Source organism: Suncus etruscus, chromosome 7, assembly GCF_024139225.1.
Source record: "Suncus etruscus isolate mSunEtr1 chromosome 7, mSunEtr1.pri.cur, whole genome shotgun sequence".
NCBI classification, from domain to species: domain Eukaryota; kingdom Metazoa; phylum Chordata; class Mammalia; order Eulipotyphla; family Soricidae; genus Suncus; species Suncus etruscus.
This window is the reverse complement of record NC_064854.1, coordinates 103,825,424-103,842,410: the sequence shown is the minus strand read 5'-3', so window position 1 is coordinate 103,842,410 and position 16,987 is coordinate 103,825,424. Positions and strand designations below refer to the sequence as shown.

Sequence of the window (16,987 nt, the reverse complement as noted above, 5' to 3'; positions counted from 1 at the left end):
TCACACACATATCTAGCCATGTTATTAAGTCAAAGGTTTAATCCTAAATTCGTAAAAGAGAAAAGAAAGTATCCTCCACTTAAATATTTTCTTTCCTCTACGTAGGAGTACTTGTTAGGTAACAGTACCCTGGAGAAAGTCTCCCCTTCCTCCAGTCTGTGGGTTCCAATGTTGAGCTGAGAAATCAATGGCAAAACATTTATGAAGACTAGTTCCAGATTTACAATGGGATTAATGCTACATTTCTGTAGAGAAGAAATTTCTTGAAAATGGAATAGTTTTGTATCTTTTATTTTTTATAAGCACTACAATAAAAAATAAAGATGTTGTCTTACATTTGGCAAATTATGTAGAACACCCAATCTCTCTTTAATTCTCACAATCCACTTATCAAAGACTATAAGTTATGATCTTCTCTGAAGCACTACATTAAATCTGGGTTGGAATGCCCAAGAATTGGGGGATTTTTGAGTCAGAGGAGGAGGACTTCAGTTTGAAAAATTTCTTGGATGACTCAGATATGAGCCCTTTATCTCTTGCAGAAGCTTTGATATGCAGTTCCCTATTTCCTTTAATTCTTATTTAAGGACATTATCTCTTCACTGGAAAAAAAAATAGAAGCCATAATTTATGGAATCAGCCTGCTTTGTTAATATCTGGATATATTTTTTTCTGTGTCTGGATATTTCTAATGTCTGCATTACAAGTAACAATAATTATAAAGGGAAAGGGCTTAAGTGGTAGAGCACATGCTTTGTAGGTACAAGGGCTGGTTTGATCCCTGGCACTACATGGCTTCCAACCTAACACTTCTGGACAGGCCCTGTTTGACCCTGGCACTTCAGGATCCAAACACTAATGAAAACAGCCCTGCCTGAAACAGAGAAAACAGTCTCAATACCACTGAGAGTGTCTTCGCCCTTCAAATAATAGTGATGTGCAATCACTAAAGGGAATCCTTTCTTTTTGTTTTTGTTTTTGTTTTTTTTTTGGTTTTTGGGTTACACCCGGCGGTGCTCAGGGGTTACTCCTGGCTGTCTGCTCAGAAATAGCTCCTGGCAGGCACGGGGGACCATATGGGACACCGGGATTCGAACCAACCACCTTTGGTCCTGGATCGGCTGCTTGCAAGGCAAACGCCGCTGTGCTATCTCTCCGGGCCCAGGGAATCCTTTCTTATTGCACAGTAACTATGCAGCAACTAGAAACCTTGTTCACTAGAAGAGTGCCATGTCCCAGTACTTGCGGTTATACTTGTAGATGGGTAAGACAGGGAGCTTGAATTGGAAAGACCTCCTCTGATTTCCAAAAGTTCCTATAGTAAACCCAGTTTCTAAGAGGAAACACACCAAAGGTTTAGAAAACGTAGGAATCTAACCAGTAGGTGGCGCTTGTATTGGGCTATTGATGCCAATAGGTATCTCCTATGGTTCTGTTTTCCCCAAAAGAGTAGGCTGGTGGGCCACTAAATGGCAGCAACTGACTTCACTGAAGTGCATGGGAACTCCTCTTGTAAGCCCTCCTAAGAGTGACATTCCACTTTCTGACCTCAGTCAATTCACTTAATTCTCTGGTTGTGCTTTTGTGCTATCATTGCTTTAAATTGGAGTAGCAACAAGTACTTAATTGGAATAATAACGAAGACTATTATGATCTCACTATACTGTTGGGAGGAAGAATTAAGTGAATAATTATTAAAGCTTGATAAGGGCATTAAAGTTGCAAGTTGCTAAAGGAAAAGTAATGCCACATGGACAACTTGTTGAAACTCTTGAACAAGCAGCAGGCTACGAAGACATCTTAGGGACCAGCTTGAAAACTTCCAGGGGTCTTATACAAAAAGAAAGCAGCACTTTTTTTTCCCTTAGTAGTTTGAAACTAAACATAGAACAAATACTCATTATCAAAGAATTAGCACACAGATCTGGTAAAATAGTAGTAGTTGGTAAATTTTCAAAGGCACAATGTTTTGGGGCCAGGCGGTGGCGCTGGAGGTAAGGTGCCTGCCTTGCCTGCGCTAGCCTAGGACGGACCGCGGTTCGATCCCCTGGCGTCCCATATGGTCCCCCAAGAAGCCAGGAGCAACTTCTGAGCGCATAGCCAGGAGTAACCCCTGAGCGTCACCGGGTGTGGCCCAAAAACCAAAAATAAATAAATAAATAAATAAATAAATAAAAAAATAAAAAAAGGCACAATGTTTTTATTGAATGGTTTCACTACATATGTATCCTCTGTGTGCAGATTTAAAAGCTAAATTATGAAAATTTAAAGAAATACAGTATATTTTCTTTCTCTCTCTCTTTTATTTATTTATTTATTTATTTATTTATTTATTTATTTATTTATCCAGGTACTCAGGGGTTTCTTCTAGCTCTGCTCTCAGGAATCACTTCTGGGGATCCTCAAAGGCTCACATGAGATGCCACGAATGGAACCTAGGTCATTCTTGTGCAAGGCAAGCATCCTACCTGCTATACTATCTCTGTGGCCCCCAAAATACAATATATATTCATATACAAAAGGGAATATCTCCAAGTGAAAAATAAAGTAAGGGGGCCGAAAAGATAGCATGGAGATAAGACGTTTGCTTTGCATGCAGAAGGTCAGTAGTTCAGATCCCGGCATCCCATATGGTCCCCTGAGCCTGCCAGGAGTGATTTCTGAGCATAGAGCCAGGAGTAACCCCTGAGCGCTGCTGGATGTGACCCCCCCAAAAACAAACAAACAAACAAAAAACAAAAAAAAAGAAAAATTAAGTAAGCTACCAAATAACTTATCATTCTTATTTTTTTCTAAGAAGGGAAATAATTTGAGGGTATAGGTGAGGGAAGACTGGTCAAAAGTAACTTTTACTTTCACTCTATCATATCCTTGAAATTTTTAAAGTGGTTATACAATTATTTGTGGTAAGATATTTTGATTTATGTTGAACCATTCTGCTTGCATAACACACAATTTAAATCAGTTTTCTGGCCTGTTTTATAAGTAATATGCTTTGATTTTGTTTGGTTTCTGGGTCACACCCAATGATGCTCAAGGGCTAGTCTGTCTCATTGCTTCGGGTTATTTCCTATATTGCTTGGGGGCTATGCAGATTTAGGAATTGAAACTAGGGCTTTTGCATGAAATGTGTGGGTTCCAGGTTATTGAGCTATCTCCTTGGCTCATGGATATTTTTTTCTTTTTGGTCACATTTGGAGGTGCTCAAAGGTTGGTTACTTCTGGCTCTGCATTCAGAAATCACTGCTGGCAAACTTAGGGGACCATATGGGACGCCAGGGATCGTTTGGGACTATTCTGGTCCTGGATTGGCCTGAGGCAAGGCAAATACCCTATCACTGTGCTATCACTCTAGGTCCCCCATGAATATTTTCTATGGATTGCTGGTTTGTTTGTTTGTTTGTTTGTCTTTTTCTCTATTTTCATGGACATAAGCAAGCACTCAAGTCACACTGATTTTTTTTTGTTTGGTTTTTGGGCACACCCAGCTATGCTCAAATATCATTTTTGGCAAGCTTTAAAGCACTATATGGGACATCAGGGATAGAAGATGGATTAGCCATATGCAAGGCAAATGCCCTACTTGCTGTATTATTGCTCCAACACCAAATAGACTGAATTTTAAAAACAAAAAGTACTTATATCAAGCAACATGATTGTTCCAGGTATCATGGAATTAAAACAAAAAAAAATAAACAAATAAAAAGGAAGCTTTTATTATCATGTTAGAGGACAAATGCATTCCAACGACCAAAAAACATAAACTGCTGTATTTTCTCTCCAGCTCTAGTTTTATTTCTTAAGTGACATACAGAAACATAGTTATTAACTTTTCATAACATTTTATTTAGCTTAGATCGTGAATAATTAATGCACACAGTTTCTACCAAGAGCTAAACTTAAGTAATCATTGATTTAGTCCAATGCATCCAGTGGGGTAGGAAATAACTGAAACCCATAGGACTGGTTAAATGATTTGCTCAAGCAAAGCATAGAGAAGTCAAGGACTCCTGGAATCATTCTCTGTAATCTCTCTGTAGGCAAGCAGAATTCACATTTCTGTACCATGAAGATTTTTTTTTTTTTGGCCTGAGCATTTGTTTGTATTTCATCTTCTATTCAAATTAAGATGTGAAGAATTCAATTATTTTCAACCTCTAGAAAACATTCCTTTATAAAATGCAACAATATGTTATATTTCAAGTGATAAAATCTAAAGCACACTGAGTTAGAAATAGTCTCATGTATTCAATTATATTACTTGTTTTCAGCATTGACTAGATTCAAACAGTTTTGAGGACAAAATGAAGACAATTTTACCTGTAATCTTTATTTTTTTATTTCTTTATATTTGGCTTTTGGGCCACACCCAGTGGCACTCAGACATTACTCCTGGCAGGCTCAGGGAACTATATGGGATGCTGGGAATCGAACCCAGATGTCACACCCAGTGACACATAGAGGTTACCCCAGCTATGTGCTCAGAAATTGCTCCTGGCATGGGGGATGATATGGGAAACCGGGGAATCAAACATGGTCCATCCTAGGTTAGTGCGTGCAAGGCAAATGCCCTACCACTTGCACCACTGCTCAAGCCCCCATATCCTTAATCTTTAAAAAATGAGTTCTACATAATTTCTATGATAATTTTATGTAAAAATGCTTTTTCTTTGAATATAGAAGCCATATTCAGTGGTGATGGGGTGGGGTGAGGGACTGGAAAGACATAATATCTAAAGGTGCTCAGAGGACAAGTGGTACTAGGGGTTGAGCAAAGTATGTGCTCTAAGACTTGAACTATCGTCCTTGCCCCAATTTGATAGGTTCTCCTGCCTTCTTTCCCCTTCCCTCATTTTTGGGGGTCTTACCCGACTGTGCTCAGGGCCTATCCCTGGCTCTAGGTTTAGAAATCACTTCTGATGAGGCTCAGAGGACTCTAAAGCATGGTATGGATTGAACTGATCACGTCACATTCAAGGCCTGCAAGGCAAGTGCCTTATCTGTTTCACTGTTTCTCTAGTCCTGGTCTCTTCTTTTTTAAAAGACAGGGGCTGTGGAATGTCTTGTGAATACATACCTCACAGCAAAGTTCAAAATGGTTGGACCTGGTTTCTTGGGTAGATCATGGTCAAGAACTCGGTGATCTAACTGTAGCCAGTTTTGTTGACCTCTGTGAGAACAAAGCAAAGAAAAACAAAGCAGTTAGAGAAAGAGAGGGAGAATGGGGGCTATATAAGAATATAAAAATGGGGCCGGGCGGTGGCGCTGGAGGTAAGGTGCCTGCGCTAGCCTAGGACGGATCACGGTTTGATCCCCCGGCGTCCCATATGGTCCCCCAAGAAGCCAGGAGCAACTTCTGAGCGCATAGCCAGGAGTAACCCCTGAGCATCACAGGGTGTGGCCCAAAAACCAAAAAAAAAAAAAAAAAAAAAAATGACAGATAGCAGATAGATCATCCCATTGTGGTTATTTTATTTTGCTGTTTTTTTTTTTTGGGGGGGGGAGGTTGGAGCCACACTAGGCAGTGTTCATAACTTACTCCTGACTATGCACTCAGGAATTACACTCGGAAGGAGTTAGGGGACTATACAGGATTCTGGGGATCAAACATATGATGGAAAATGCAAAAGATAAAGGCAGTGAGTACATCACTATTTACAATCAAAACATCTCTGACATTGTAAAAGAAAAATCAAATCAAGCTAAAATTATATATGTATATGTGCATATGTATATTTAATATCTCCAAAATACAAACAAAACTTATTAATACTGACTGAAAGATAAACACTGGATAAAATGACTGTATTAATCTTTCAACTCTTATAGAATATAAAATCTTCAAAAAGGTATGTGGTCAAGAAAGGGGATATTTCTGGTTTAATCGAAAGAGACTGACATGGGGGCCAGAGTGATAGCATAGAGGGTAAGGTGTTTGCTTTGCATGTGGCCGACCCAGGTTTGAGCTCCAGGATTCCATATCAGCCCTAGAACCTGCCAATAGTAATTTCAGAGCCACCTGAAAGCCACCAGGTATGACCTAAAAACAAAAACAAAAGACTGAAATCAATGTATAGTTAAAAAAAAATAGTACAGGGTGACTAATTTCTGGAAGCTCCTTCTGTTTATATAAATTTGGATTTCCTAATAGTTAAGCTTTTCTTTTCTTTTTTTTTTTTTTTTGTTTTTGGGCCACACCCATTTGACTCTCAGGGGTTACTCCTGGCTATGCACTCAGAAGTCGCTCCTGGCTTGGGGGACCATATGGGACGCCGGGGTATCGGACGCAGGCACCTTACCTCCAGCGCCACCGCCCGGCCCCTTCTTCTTCTTTTTTTTTTTTTTTAAATATGGAGCGCTTCATGAATTTGCGTGTCATCCTTGTGCAGGGGCCATGCTAATCTTCTCTGTATCGTTCCAATTTTAGTATATGTGCTGCCGAAGCGAGCACAGTTAAGCTTTTCTATTCAAGAGTATCACCAAGTTCATGACATACATAATTATACCCTTTTCTTTTTAGTGGTGTTGTTGGGATCAAACATATTCTCTCAGGCATAAAAGTTATATGATGTCCTGTTGAACCACCTCCTGGTCCTCCCCCTAAATTTTGGCCTCATTGGGAATAAAAGACTTGATAATCCCATGATTTAGGATTGTTTACATCAGTTTCTCAAAGTTGTCTAACTAATGCATTCATTCTGGATTGTAAATTCCCAGAGGTTATAGACTACATTTGACTTGCTTATATAAAATTTAAAGATCAGGCTGACAGTGCTGAGGTCTTTTTTTTTTGTTTGTTTTTGGGCCACACCCGGTACGCTCATGGGTTACTCCTGGCTATGTGCTCAGAAGTTGCTCCTGGCTTGGGGGACCATATGGGACACCGGGGGATCGAACCGCGGTCTGTCCAAGGCTAGCGCAGGCAAGGCAGGCACCTTACCTTTAGCGCCACCGCCCGGCCCCCAGTGCTGAGGTCTTATTAAAAAAAAAAAAAAAAAAAAAAACAAAAAACCCAATAATGGGAGTGAAAACATTTTCCAGCCTATTTTTGTCTTAGGGTAAATGAAGTTTTAAAAAACTCAGAAGATTCTAGGGACCAAGTAGGTAGCTCATTTGTAGAGTACCAACCTCACCCATTTTGAGTTTGATCTCTTACACTACTACCACCATCATGAAGAAACAACACAAAACAAAACATAAAAACCATCACAGCCTAGTAAAATATCTCAGAAAAAAATCTACGCTGTGTTTATTATAACTAGCTAGCTAGGAAGGGGTGATTTATAATAATAAAAAACAGTCGTTGTTAAACTATTTAACTCTGTGTCATCCAACAAACTGACAATTTTCCCTGTGACTGGTATATTTTGCAGTAATTCTCCAAGAGAAATGGTCGAACTGGGATTTGAATCCAGGACTTTAAAAACAGACGAATATCAGACCGGAGGGTTGAAATAGCTTAAAGATTTTTTTTTTTTTTGACTTGTTTGATTTGTGTCACTAGTTTTTTTTTTTTTAATTTTATTTTGGGCCACATCAGGGGTGCTCTAAGGTTACCCTAGTTATGTGCTCAGAAATTACTCGTGGAAGGCTTTTGGGGACCATGTAGGATGCTGGAGATTAAACCTAGGTCAGCTATGTGCAAGGCAAATGTTCCCCCTCCCCTGACTACTGTACAGCTCAGGCCCCACTGTTGCTAGTTTTAAGATAGTAAAAGTTCCCAGACATACAATCAATATTTGATAAAGGGGCAAGAAATCCAAAATGGAGCAAGGAAAGCCTCTTTAACAAGTGGTGTTGGCACAACTGGTTAGCCACTTGCAAAAAAGCAAACTGAGACCCTCATCTCACACCATGCACAAAGGTCACATCCAAATAGATTAAAAACCTTAATATATCAGGCCTGAAACCATAAGGTAAAAAGGAAGGCTGGAGAGATAGTACAAAGGCTAATGCACTTGTCTTGCATGGTGCTGGGGGTTGAATCATAAATAATAATTGTATATAGAACCAGGAGTAAGCCCTGAGTACCAGTGGGTATGGCCCAAACATTTAAACATAAAAAAAAGCCATGAGGATGAGAGAGAGAGAGAGAGAGAGAGAGAGAGAGAGAGAGAGAGAGAGAGAGAGAGAGAGAGAGAGAGAGAGAGAGAGAGAGAAGAGAAAGAGACAGAGAAAAAAGAGAGGCAGAGAGACAGAGAGACAAAGAGAGAAGGAGCTCTTAGAATTACTGATATTTTGTTTGTCTTTTGGGCCAGTTCCGGTGTCGCTAGAGGGGTTACTCCTGACTCTGCACTCAGAAATCACTTCTGGTTTGAGGGACCATGTGGGACGCTGGGGTATTGAACCACGATCCATCCTAGGTTAAAGTGTGCAAGGCAAACGCCCTTCCACTTGTGCCATCGCTCCAGCCCCCTGATATTTTTTTTTAATATTAAAAAATAAAGAGTTGGTATATGGAGTAAAATGCTTGCCTTGTATTTGGCAGGGTTGGGTTTGAGCCCTAGTATGTCACATGGCTTCCAATCAAAGAAACAAAAAAATAAAGCTATGAAACAAGATTTTTTTTTTTTTTTCAGGGCGCCAGGACCAACGATCACCAGCTGCCCAGGGGCTCAAAAATTATGCTTCCGAAATCTCTTGATGTCGATTCCGCACGCAGAGCAACCGAGCTGCCCGGCGTGTGCCAGTCACGGCAGAAGCCCTTTTTTTTTTTTTTTTTTTTTTAACTTTTGGGCTATACCTGGTAATGCTCAGGGGTTACTCTTGGCTTTGCGCTCAGGAATTGCTCCTGGCAGGCTCAGGGTGGGATGCCGGAGATGGAACCCGGGTCCATCCTGGATCAGCCTGCATGCAAGGCAACACCCTACCACTGTGCCATCTCTCGGGCCGCTGATACAGGAAGATTATTATATTTCTTCATCAAGAATATTTTCATAGGGGCTCGAGAGATAGCATGGAGGTAGTGCGTTTGCCTTTCATGCAGAAGTGCAGAAGGACAATGATTCAAATCCTGGCATTCCATATGGTCCCCCGAGTCTGCCAGGAGTGACTTCTGAGCATAGAGCCAGGAGTAACCCCTGAGCGCTGCCGGGTGTGACCCAAAAACCAAAAACCAACCAAACCAAACCAAACAAAAAAAAGAATATCTTCATCAAGTAACTCTGAGACTCAGTGAAAATTAAGTGTTTACTAGAAAGGGTGGCTGAAGAATGGTAGAGGATTTTTGTGGTGGTGTGATGGCAATGGAATACTGGTGATGAGAATGAAGAGAATTATACACCTGTGAAGTTCAACCTTCAACATACCATAATACGGTAACCCAGCCACCAGTAATTTTTCCTCCCCTCCTCCCCTCCTTTCCACTTCCTTTCCCTTTTGTTGCAGAATCAAGGATGAAACTAGGACTTCACCCATGCAGGGCACAGGCCCTACCACTGAGTCATAACCTAGTTTTAGAGAAGATATTTTTGTTGACATTTTTAGTTATTTCATTTCATAATTCAGTCTACATAAGCTAATAACTAGCTTTCACTTCCTGATTTGCTTCACTGTGTTTCACTTCGCATTTCATCCATCTTGATGCAAACACACAATTTCATCTTTTTTAGTAGCTAAGCAGGATTACAGTGAGTTTTTGTTTTTGTTTTGTTTGGGGCCACACCCAGAGACGCTCAGAGGTTACTCCTTGCTCTACACTCAGAAATTGCTCCTGGCAGGCTCAGGGGACCGTATGGGATGCCAGGGATAGAACCCAGGTGTGTCCCGGTTTGTCCGTGTGCAAGGCAAATGCCCTACAACTGTGCTATTACTCTGGTTCCTCAAATTAATGTTTTGCATTTTGTTTTGTTTGTTTTGTTCTGATTTGGGGGGCATACCCAGTGATGCTCAGGGGTTACTCCTGGCTATGGGCTCAGAAATCACTCCTGGTTTTTGGGGTCCATATGGGATACCAGGGAATCAAACCACAGTCCGTCCTAAGTTAACACATGCAAAGCAAATGCCCTACCACTTGTGCCACCACTATGACCCTGTTTTGCCTTTTTCTTTTTTTTCCTACAAATCCTTAGGAGTGGTATTACATGTACTTCCTATTTTAGTTTTTTTCTTTTTTTCTTTTTTCTTTTTTTTTTTTTTTGGACTACACCCAGTGGTGCTCAATGCCCTATCCACTCCCCATTTTTCAATTTTTTTTAAAGGAATATCTATATCATTGTTTAATTTTTATTTATTTATTTATTTATTTATTTTTTTGTTACAGTCTGGCAGCACTCAGAGGTTACTCTTTTTTTTTTTTTTTGGTTTTTGGGCCACACCCGGCAGTGCTCAGGGGTTCCTTCTGGCTGTCTGCTCAGAAATAGCTCCTGGCAGGCACGGGGGACCATATGGGACACCGGGATTCGAACCAACCACCTTTGGTCCTGGATCGGCTGCTTGCAAGGCAAACGCCGCTGTGCTATCTCTCCAGGCCCACAGAGGTTACTCTTGACTCTGTGCTCAGAAATTATTTCTGGCAGGTTTAGGGGACCATGTGAGATTCTGGGAATTGAACTCACATTGGCTATTTGCAAGGCAAATGCTCTACCCAACATACTATTGCTTTGGCCCCAGAACATCTAATATTATTTTTATACATGCTACACCAATTATATTCACACCAATAGTATACCAGAGATTCTTCTCTAGATTCTTGCCCTTCCAACTTTTTATTTTATAGATCATTCTCACAGTGATATTAGATAGCTCATTATGATTTTGATTCATATTTTTATCATGATAATGATGATGGTAATGTTTTCTTCCACGTGTTTGTGGGCAATTTTATGTCTTTTATGGAAACATAAAATGTGACCAATGCTATTCTAAGGAAAGATGTGGCATAATTCAAAAGCATAAAGTGTGTGCATTTGCATTAACTTATAGAGAATAATCTCCAACACTATTAAAAATATTAAAAAGCAAGTTACATACATAGCATAAATGATTATATTAACTACAGAAACATATTTAAAGCACCATTATATATGAAGAAAATTCTCAGGCATAGATCTATTGAGAAAACTATCAACAAGGTTATTTCTCTGGGGGGGAAATAATTGATATTGATATTTGATGATTGATATTGAAAGTAATTAAAAGAAACTGATCTCAGGGCCAGAGAGGTGGTGCAAGGGATAATGCCTTGTGCGCTCTAGTCTAGGTTAGACCGTGGTTCATTCCCCGGCATTCTATATGGTACCCCACGCCAGGAGCGATTTCTGAGTGCGTAGCCAGGAGTAACCCCTGAGTATCACCAGGTGTGTTCCCCCAAACACCTCCTGCCACACAAAAGAGATTAATCTCAACTATAATATTAATGTTTCTATAAGAGATGAAGGGATGGAGTGATAGCACAGTGGTAGGGCATTTGCCTTGCACACTGCTGATTGGGGATGGACTCGGGTTCAATCTCCGACATCTCATATGGTTCCCCAAGCCTGCCAGGAGCGATTTCTGAGTGTAGAGCCAGGAGTAACCCCTGAGCGCCACTGGGTATGGCCCCAAAACAAAGAAACAAAAGAGATATTAATGCAATATAGGAAGTTTTTCACAATAATAAATTAGAAATAATATTTAAAAATTCATTCACGGGGCCAAAGCAGTAGCACAGGCGGGAGGGCATCTGCCTTGCAAGCACTAAACTAGGATGAACCGTGGCTAGATCCCCTCATGTTCCATATGGTCCCCCCAAGCCAGGGGTGATTTCTGAGTGCATAGTCAGGAGTAACCTCTGAGTGTCACCAGGTGTGACCCCTCCAAAAAAATTCATTCATATTCTCCCTCATGGTATAATGTCAGAAAAATAAAAATGTGAAAATCACCATAATTAGAAAACAGATCTAAAGAAACTAACACTATTTCATAGTATTTGAGACTAAACTGAGATTTTTGAAATGCACCGTATTGGGTCAGAGACTTTGCTCTACAGGCTGAGTGCATAGTTGGGATAGGAAAAGCCCAGTTGAACTTCAGTACCTCTGGGAGTGACCCCAGAGCACAGCCGTGTTCAGGGTTTACTCCTTCCTTTGTGCTCAGGGACTAACTATGGTGTGACTCAGGGGTTCTGTGTGGTGCCAGATCTGAATCTAGATTAGCTAGATACAAGACAGACATCCTACCCATTGCACTAGCTCTTTGGCTTCCATCATGTATTTATGGCTTATATTTATATTATATAATGTATTTTTTTTTTTTTTTTTGGTTTTTGGGTCACACCCGGCAGCGCTCAGGGGTTACTCCTGGCTCTACGCTCAAAAATTGCTCCTGGCAGGCTTGGGGGACCAAATGGGATGCCAGGATTGGAACCACTATCCTTCTGCATGCAAGGCAAAAGCCCTACCTCCACACTATCTCTCTGGCCCCAATATGTCCTACTTTTCTTAAGTTTTTCCATCAACAAATACATTAGAACCAATCCCTTTTTTTTCCCCCAAAAAACGTCTTTCATGGCTTTCCAGACCATTTAAAAGCATGTTTCCTTTTAAGCTAAAACTGTATCATTTAAAGCTCATTCCAGACCTCGTAGAAAAGTATAATTGTGCTGTAAAACCTACTAGTTATTTCTTGATAAACATTGATTATCAGCCAAACTTTTCAAAACAATGCGAGCCATTATGAAGTGGAGTGATTGCCTCAGAAGAGCCGTGACTGCCCTCTAGGGGTAAGAGATCACCCAGGACACTTAACACCAGAAACCACCAAATTCCAAGAACTGAAGCCCAGCTCTTACAGGACCACGAATTTATATTACGTTGTTATTGTCACTTCTTCCATTATGTAACTATATAATTCTATTTTTCCATTCCTCTGCTTGCCTGCTAGCTACAAACAGTAGCTGGTTTCGTTGCCAAAATGTGTCCCTTAGCTTGGCCTTATTTTTAGAGGTAATGAGGGATGATGTGGCATCCAGGATAGAAGATGCAATTTAGACAGTAACTTGGGAGGGATCAGACTTAGTGGTTTCACAGTGGGCAGGGGTGGAGGGGATATTACAGAAAGTACTGTCCAAAAATATTTACCAAAGTAAAAGAACGAGGCTGTGATCAAGACATACCAGGGAAACACTTTGAGATTTCCAGACTGGATGTTCCCCAAAAAATGGAAACAAGTTTCCTCACTCCTCCCTACTTTCCTCACCAAAAGTCCAGCTTATATGTTTTCTGAAATAAACACAGTAGAGCCAGAGACACCCTCTGAACAGGTCATAATTCAAAAATAGGAGTTGCTGCTTCAAAAGGGAGTGCACAGAGGCCAGGCTTCTTGAGAGAGGTTGAATGCTGATTGCTGTAGCCAAGGGAGGTAGCTGGGAGAGATCCTTAAGGGGCTCCCAACGGAATATTTAGAAATGCCTGGGCAGGTGAGAGGGAAGGGGTCCAAGCCATTAGAGGAAGTTAGTTATAGTATTCAGTACATTTCTGAAGCTTTATGGCTGGAATGCCTGATTTATACACTATCTGGTTGTTCACATTTGAGTTATAGCTTTCTCAGAAGCTTGCCATGTAACCTACAACCCCACTTTCCAGCCATGCACGAACCTTAAGCTTGGGGAATGTATAACAGCATAGCTATAATAAATTATGTCATCCTCTGCAGAACTCTCCTCTTCACTTAATCTTGCTCTTCTTTCATATTCCTCTACCATCCTCATTGGGTTAAATGTTTTGAGTTTATTGCTAAACTTGCTCATAGACCCAGAAAGACTTCCTTGGACTATTCTTTTCTTTTCTTTTCTTTTTTCTTTCTTTCTTTCTTTCTTTCTTTCTTTCTTTCTTTCTTTCTTTCTTTCTTTCTTTCTTTCTTTCTTTCTTTCTTTCTTTCTTTCTTTCTTTCTTTCTTTCTTTCTTTCTTTCTTTCTTTCTTTCTTTCTTTCTTTCTTTCTCTCTCTCTCTTTCTTTCTTCTTCCTTCCTTCCTTTCTTTCTTTTTTTCTTCCTTCCTTCCTTCCTTCCTTCCTTCCTTCCTTCCTTCCTTCCTTCCTTCCTTCCTTCCTTCCTTCCTTCCTTTCTTTCTTTCTTTCTTTCTTTCTTTCTTTCTTTCTTTCTTTCTTTCTTTTCTTTTTCTTTTCTTCCCTTAACCTGCCCTGCCAGGCCCAAATTCAGTTATCTTCTGGTGTGGATCTCTCCCCAGTCCTCCATTTGCCTTCAACTTTCTGAACACAGATACCATGATTATGGTCAAGCACATGAGTAGAGCTATGAACATTGCCTACTCTATCTGATTTAACATTGAAACACTGACCATATTATACTTGACTGAAGGAGTTTTTGCTATCTGTGGGCTATTATCCTGTTATTTGTAAAGAAAAGTGTCAGAGACTTTTAGTAATTGGTCCAAGATCACACAGTAACCAAGATTCTATAATATCACCTCCTTATCTTTTACTCCTTAGCTTATACATCTTGTACCATTTCACTCAACTATGTTCTGGTCACAGTGACCAAAAAAAAAAATTAATTCCATCTCAATTCAGGAATTTTGCATGGAATACATCCCGAGGCTTTTTTCTTTTAATAAAGTTTTTTTTTTTTTGGTAGGGGAGGGGGCTGGGTAGTTCACACCTGACATTGCTTAGGGCTTACTCTTAGAAATGTTTAGAGAACCATATGTGGTTCTAGGGATCAAGTCTGGATCAATTGCATGCAAAGCAAATTCCTTATCAGCTGTTACTATCTCTTTGGTCTTATAAGGTTAAAAAAAAGTTGATCTTTTATTATACATCACCTCCTAGTCTTCTGCTTTTCCTTGCCTATGATTGACCTTTAGTTTCTGTAGATCATAGTCTCTCTCTCTCTCTCTGGTGTTTGGGTCATACCTTGTAGCGCTCAGGAATTACTCCTGGCTCTGAGCTTAGAAATTACTTTTGGGGGCCCGGAGAGATAGCACAGCGCTGTTTGCTTTGCAAGCAGCCGATCCAGGACCAAAGGTGGTTAGTTCGAATCCCGGTGTCCCATATGGTCCCCCGTGCCTGCCAGGAGCTATTTCTGAGCAGACAGCCAGGAGTAACCCCTGAGCATCGCCGGGTGTAGCCCAAAAACCAAAAAAAAAAAAAAAAAAAAATGAAATTACTTTTGGCAGTCTCTGGGGACTAGATGGCATGCCAAAGAGTGAACCCAGATTGGCTGTGTGCAAGGCAAATGCCTTATATACTGGCTATTTTGCTCAGGCCCCAACTTCACCAAAGAGCTTACTTTATTTTTCACACACACACACACATATATATATATATATATATATATATATATATATATATTTGTATATTTACTTTTTCTTCTTGTCCATACTATTATAAGTTTCATCAGAGCAAGAAACTTGTTTATGTTGCATGAATCCATGGCACATAGTCTGAAACCTAAGTTTGATTCCTGGCACTGGTATATTACATATATTTAAACAAATATATATATATATATATATATATATATATATATATATACATACATAACATAGTCCAAAACAGTTGTTGAATGAGTAAATTACTCCAATATTCACTCCTTTCATCTTTTTGTGACCTCTCTGTAAATTACAGTGTATACAGGACTTAAGGCACAAAACTTAGTCACTAAGTATTCATAATCTGATGCTTTACACTGTTAGCTATTATTTCACTCATATTCAGATTTGACGTCTGTGTCAGAGATACCTATGAATGAAATCTTTACAGCTGGAGCACTTCAGTGGCTATCTGAAAATACCTGCATTTCCTATTTCATCCAGCAGAGGACTGACCAAACACAATCTCAAAGAGTTATTGTGTGAAGAATTAACTTCCATGTTTCTGTGTTTAGGCAGACTAGAGATCAAAGGGAAATTGGGGACACTGGTGGACAACAGCGGACACTGCTGTTGGAACATCATACGCCTGAAACTTAATCATGAATGCTTTTATAAATCACTAAGTGGCAATTAAAAAAATCAAATTAGCCAGGAGAGATCAGAGTACTTTTTCTGCTTTGTCAAACTCTATTTAGGAAATAACCTGAATCTGAAAAATTCCTTGATGTTTTTAGGCATTTCTACCTTTCTTGACAACTTAGCTAAGCCACCCAAAATTAGTTTCATTAGCACTTCTTTTATTTGTTTATTTGTTTTGGATATACCTAGTAATATTCAGAAGTTACTCCTAGCCAAACTCAGGGGACAAAAAGGGATATGAGGGATTAAATCCAAGTTGGCTATATGTAAAGCAAGCATCTTGCCCACTGTACTATCATTCCAGCCCAAAGATCCTAGACACAAATCTAGTCAAACTGTAAATCATCAGAAACCTCAAGGAGTGAAAAATTAACCCTTTTTGAGATTACTTTATGCCTGGTCAACTGAAGAACTGTAGAAAACCATTCAAATTCACAGAACTAGAATGCCTGTTTTGAATACAAGCAAGGGGTGAGGGAGGATGGAGTTGGGGGGCATTGGTGGGGGCACTGATGAAGGGGAGTGTTCTTTTTTTTTTATAACTAAAGCCCTACTAAAACATGTTTGTAATCATGGTGCTTAAATAAAAGTATTAAAAGAAAAAATTCACAAGCTATGTTTGGAAAGCCTATTTTGAATTTTAATTTTATATAACTGAAAATTATCCACATAAAAGGGAAGAATTTGTCATCAAGCTGCATATAATATAGCTAAATTAAGTTGCCATGAAACACAAAGATATGCATTAAACACAAAGATATGCAATAAAGGGCTGATAAGAAACAAATACATTTGCTCACACATGGTTTAACTTTTCACAAGTTACATATCTGTCTCACTTCAGAGGAGACTTACAATGTTGAAAACTAAATATAATATGCAAGTTAGTATAAAGTGGATGTAAAGAGCCAGTGAGAGATAGTACAGGGATTAAAGCACATACTTCGCTTATAGCTTTCTCAGGTTCAATATTCAGCACTCTGTGGTTCCTTGAACATCACAGAATATAGACCCAGAATCTCCTTGAAAACTAATGGC

The 16,987-nt window shown here is 39.7% G+C and overlaps 1 protein-coding gene and 2 non-coding genes across 3 annotated transcripts in view; all 3 read right to left on the bottom strand.

Moving 5' to 3' along the window:
* FRMD4B (FERM domain containing 4B) overlaps nucleotides 1–16,987 on the bottom strand; it is a 253,675-nt gene that overhangs the window by 148,887 nt on the left and 87,801 nt on the right. Inside the window, exon 4 of the mRNA XM_049777265.1 lies at nucleotides 5,078–5,170. Within this exon, the coding sequence (XP_049633222.1) occupies nucleotides 5,078–5,170 (93 nt within the window). The remainder of the gene's footprint in view (nucleotides 1–5,077; nucleotides 5,171–16,987) is intronic.
* On the bottom strand, nucleotides 6,345–6,451 carry LOC126015040 (U6 spliceosomal RNA). The gene has a single exon (XR_007497946.1). It is a non-coding gene; the product is annotated as a U6 spliceosomal RNA (small nuclear RNA).
* On the bottom strand, nucleotides 8,577–8,710 carry LOC126014849 (U11 spliceosomal RNA). The gene has a single exon (XR_007497817.1). It is a non-coding gene; the product is annotated as a U11 spliceosomal RNA (small nuclear RNA).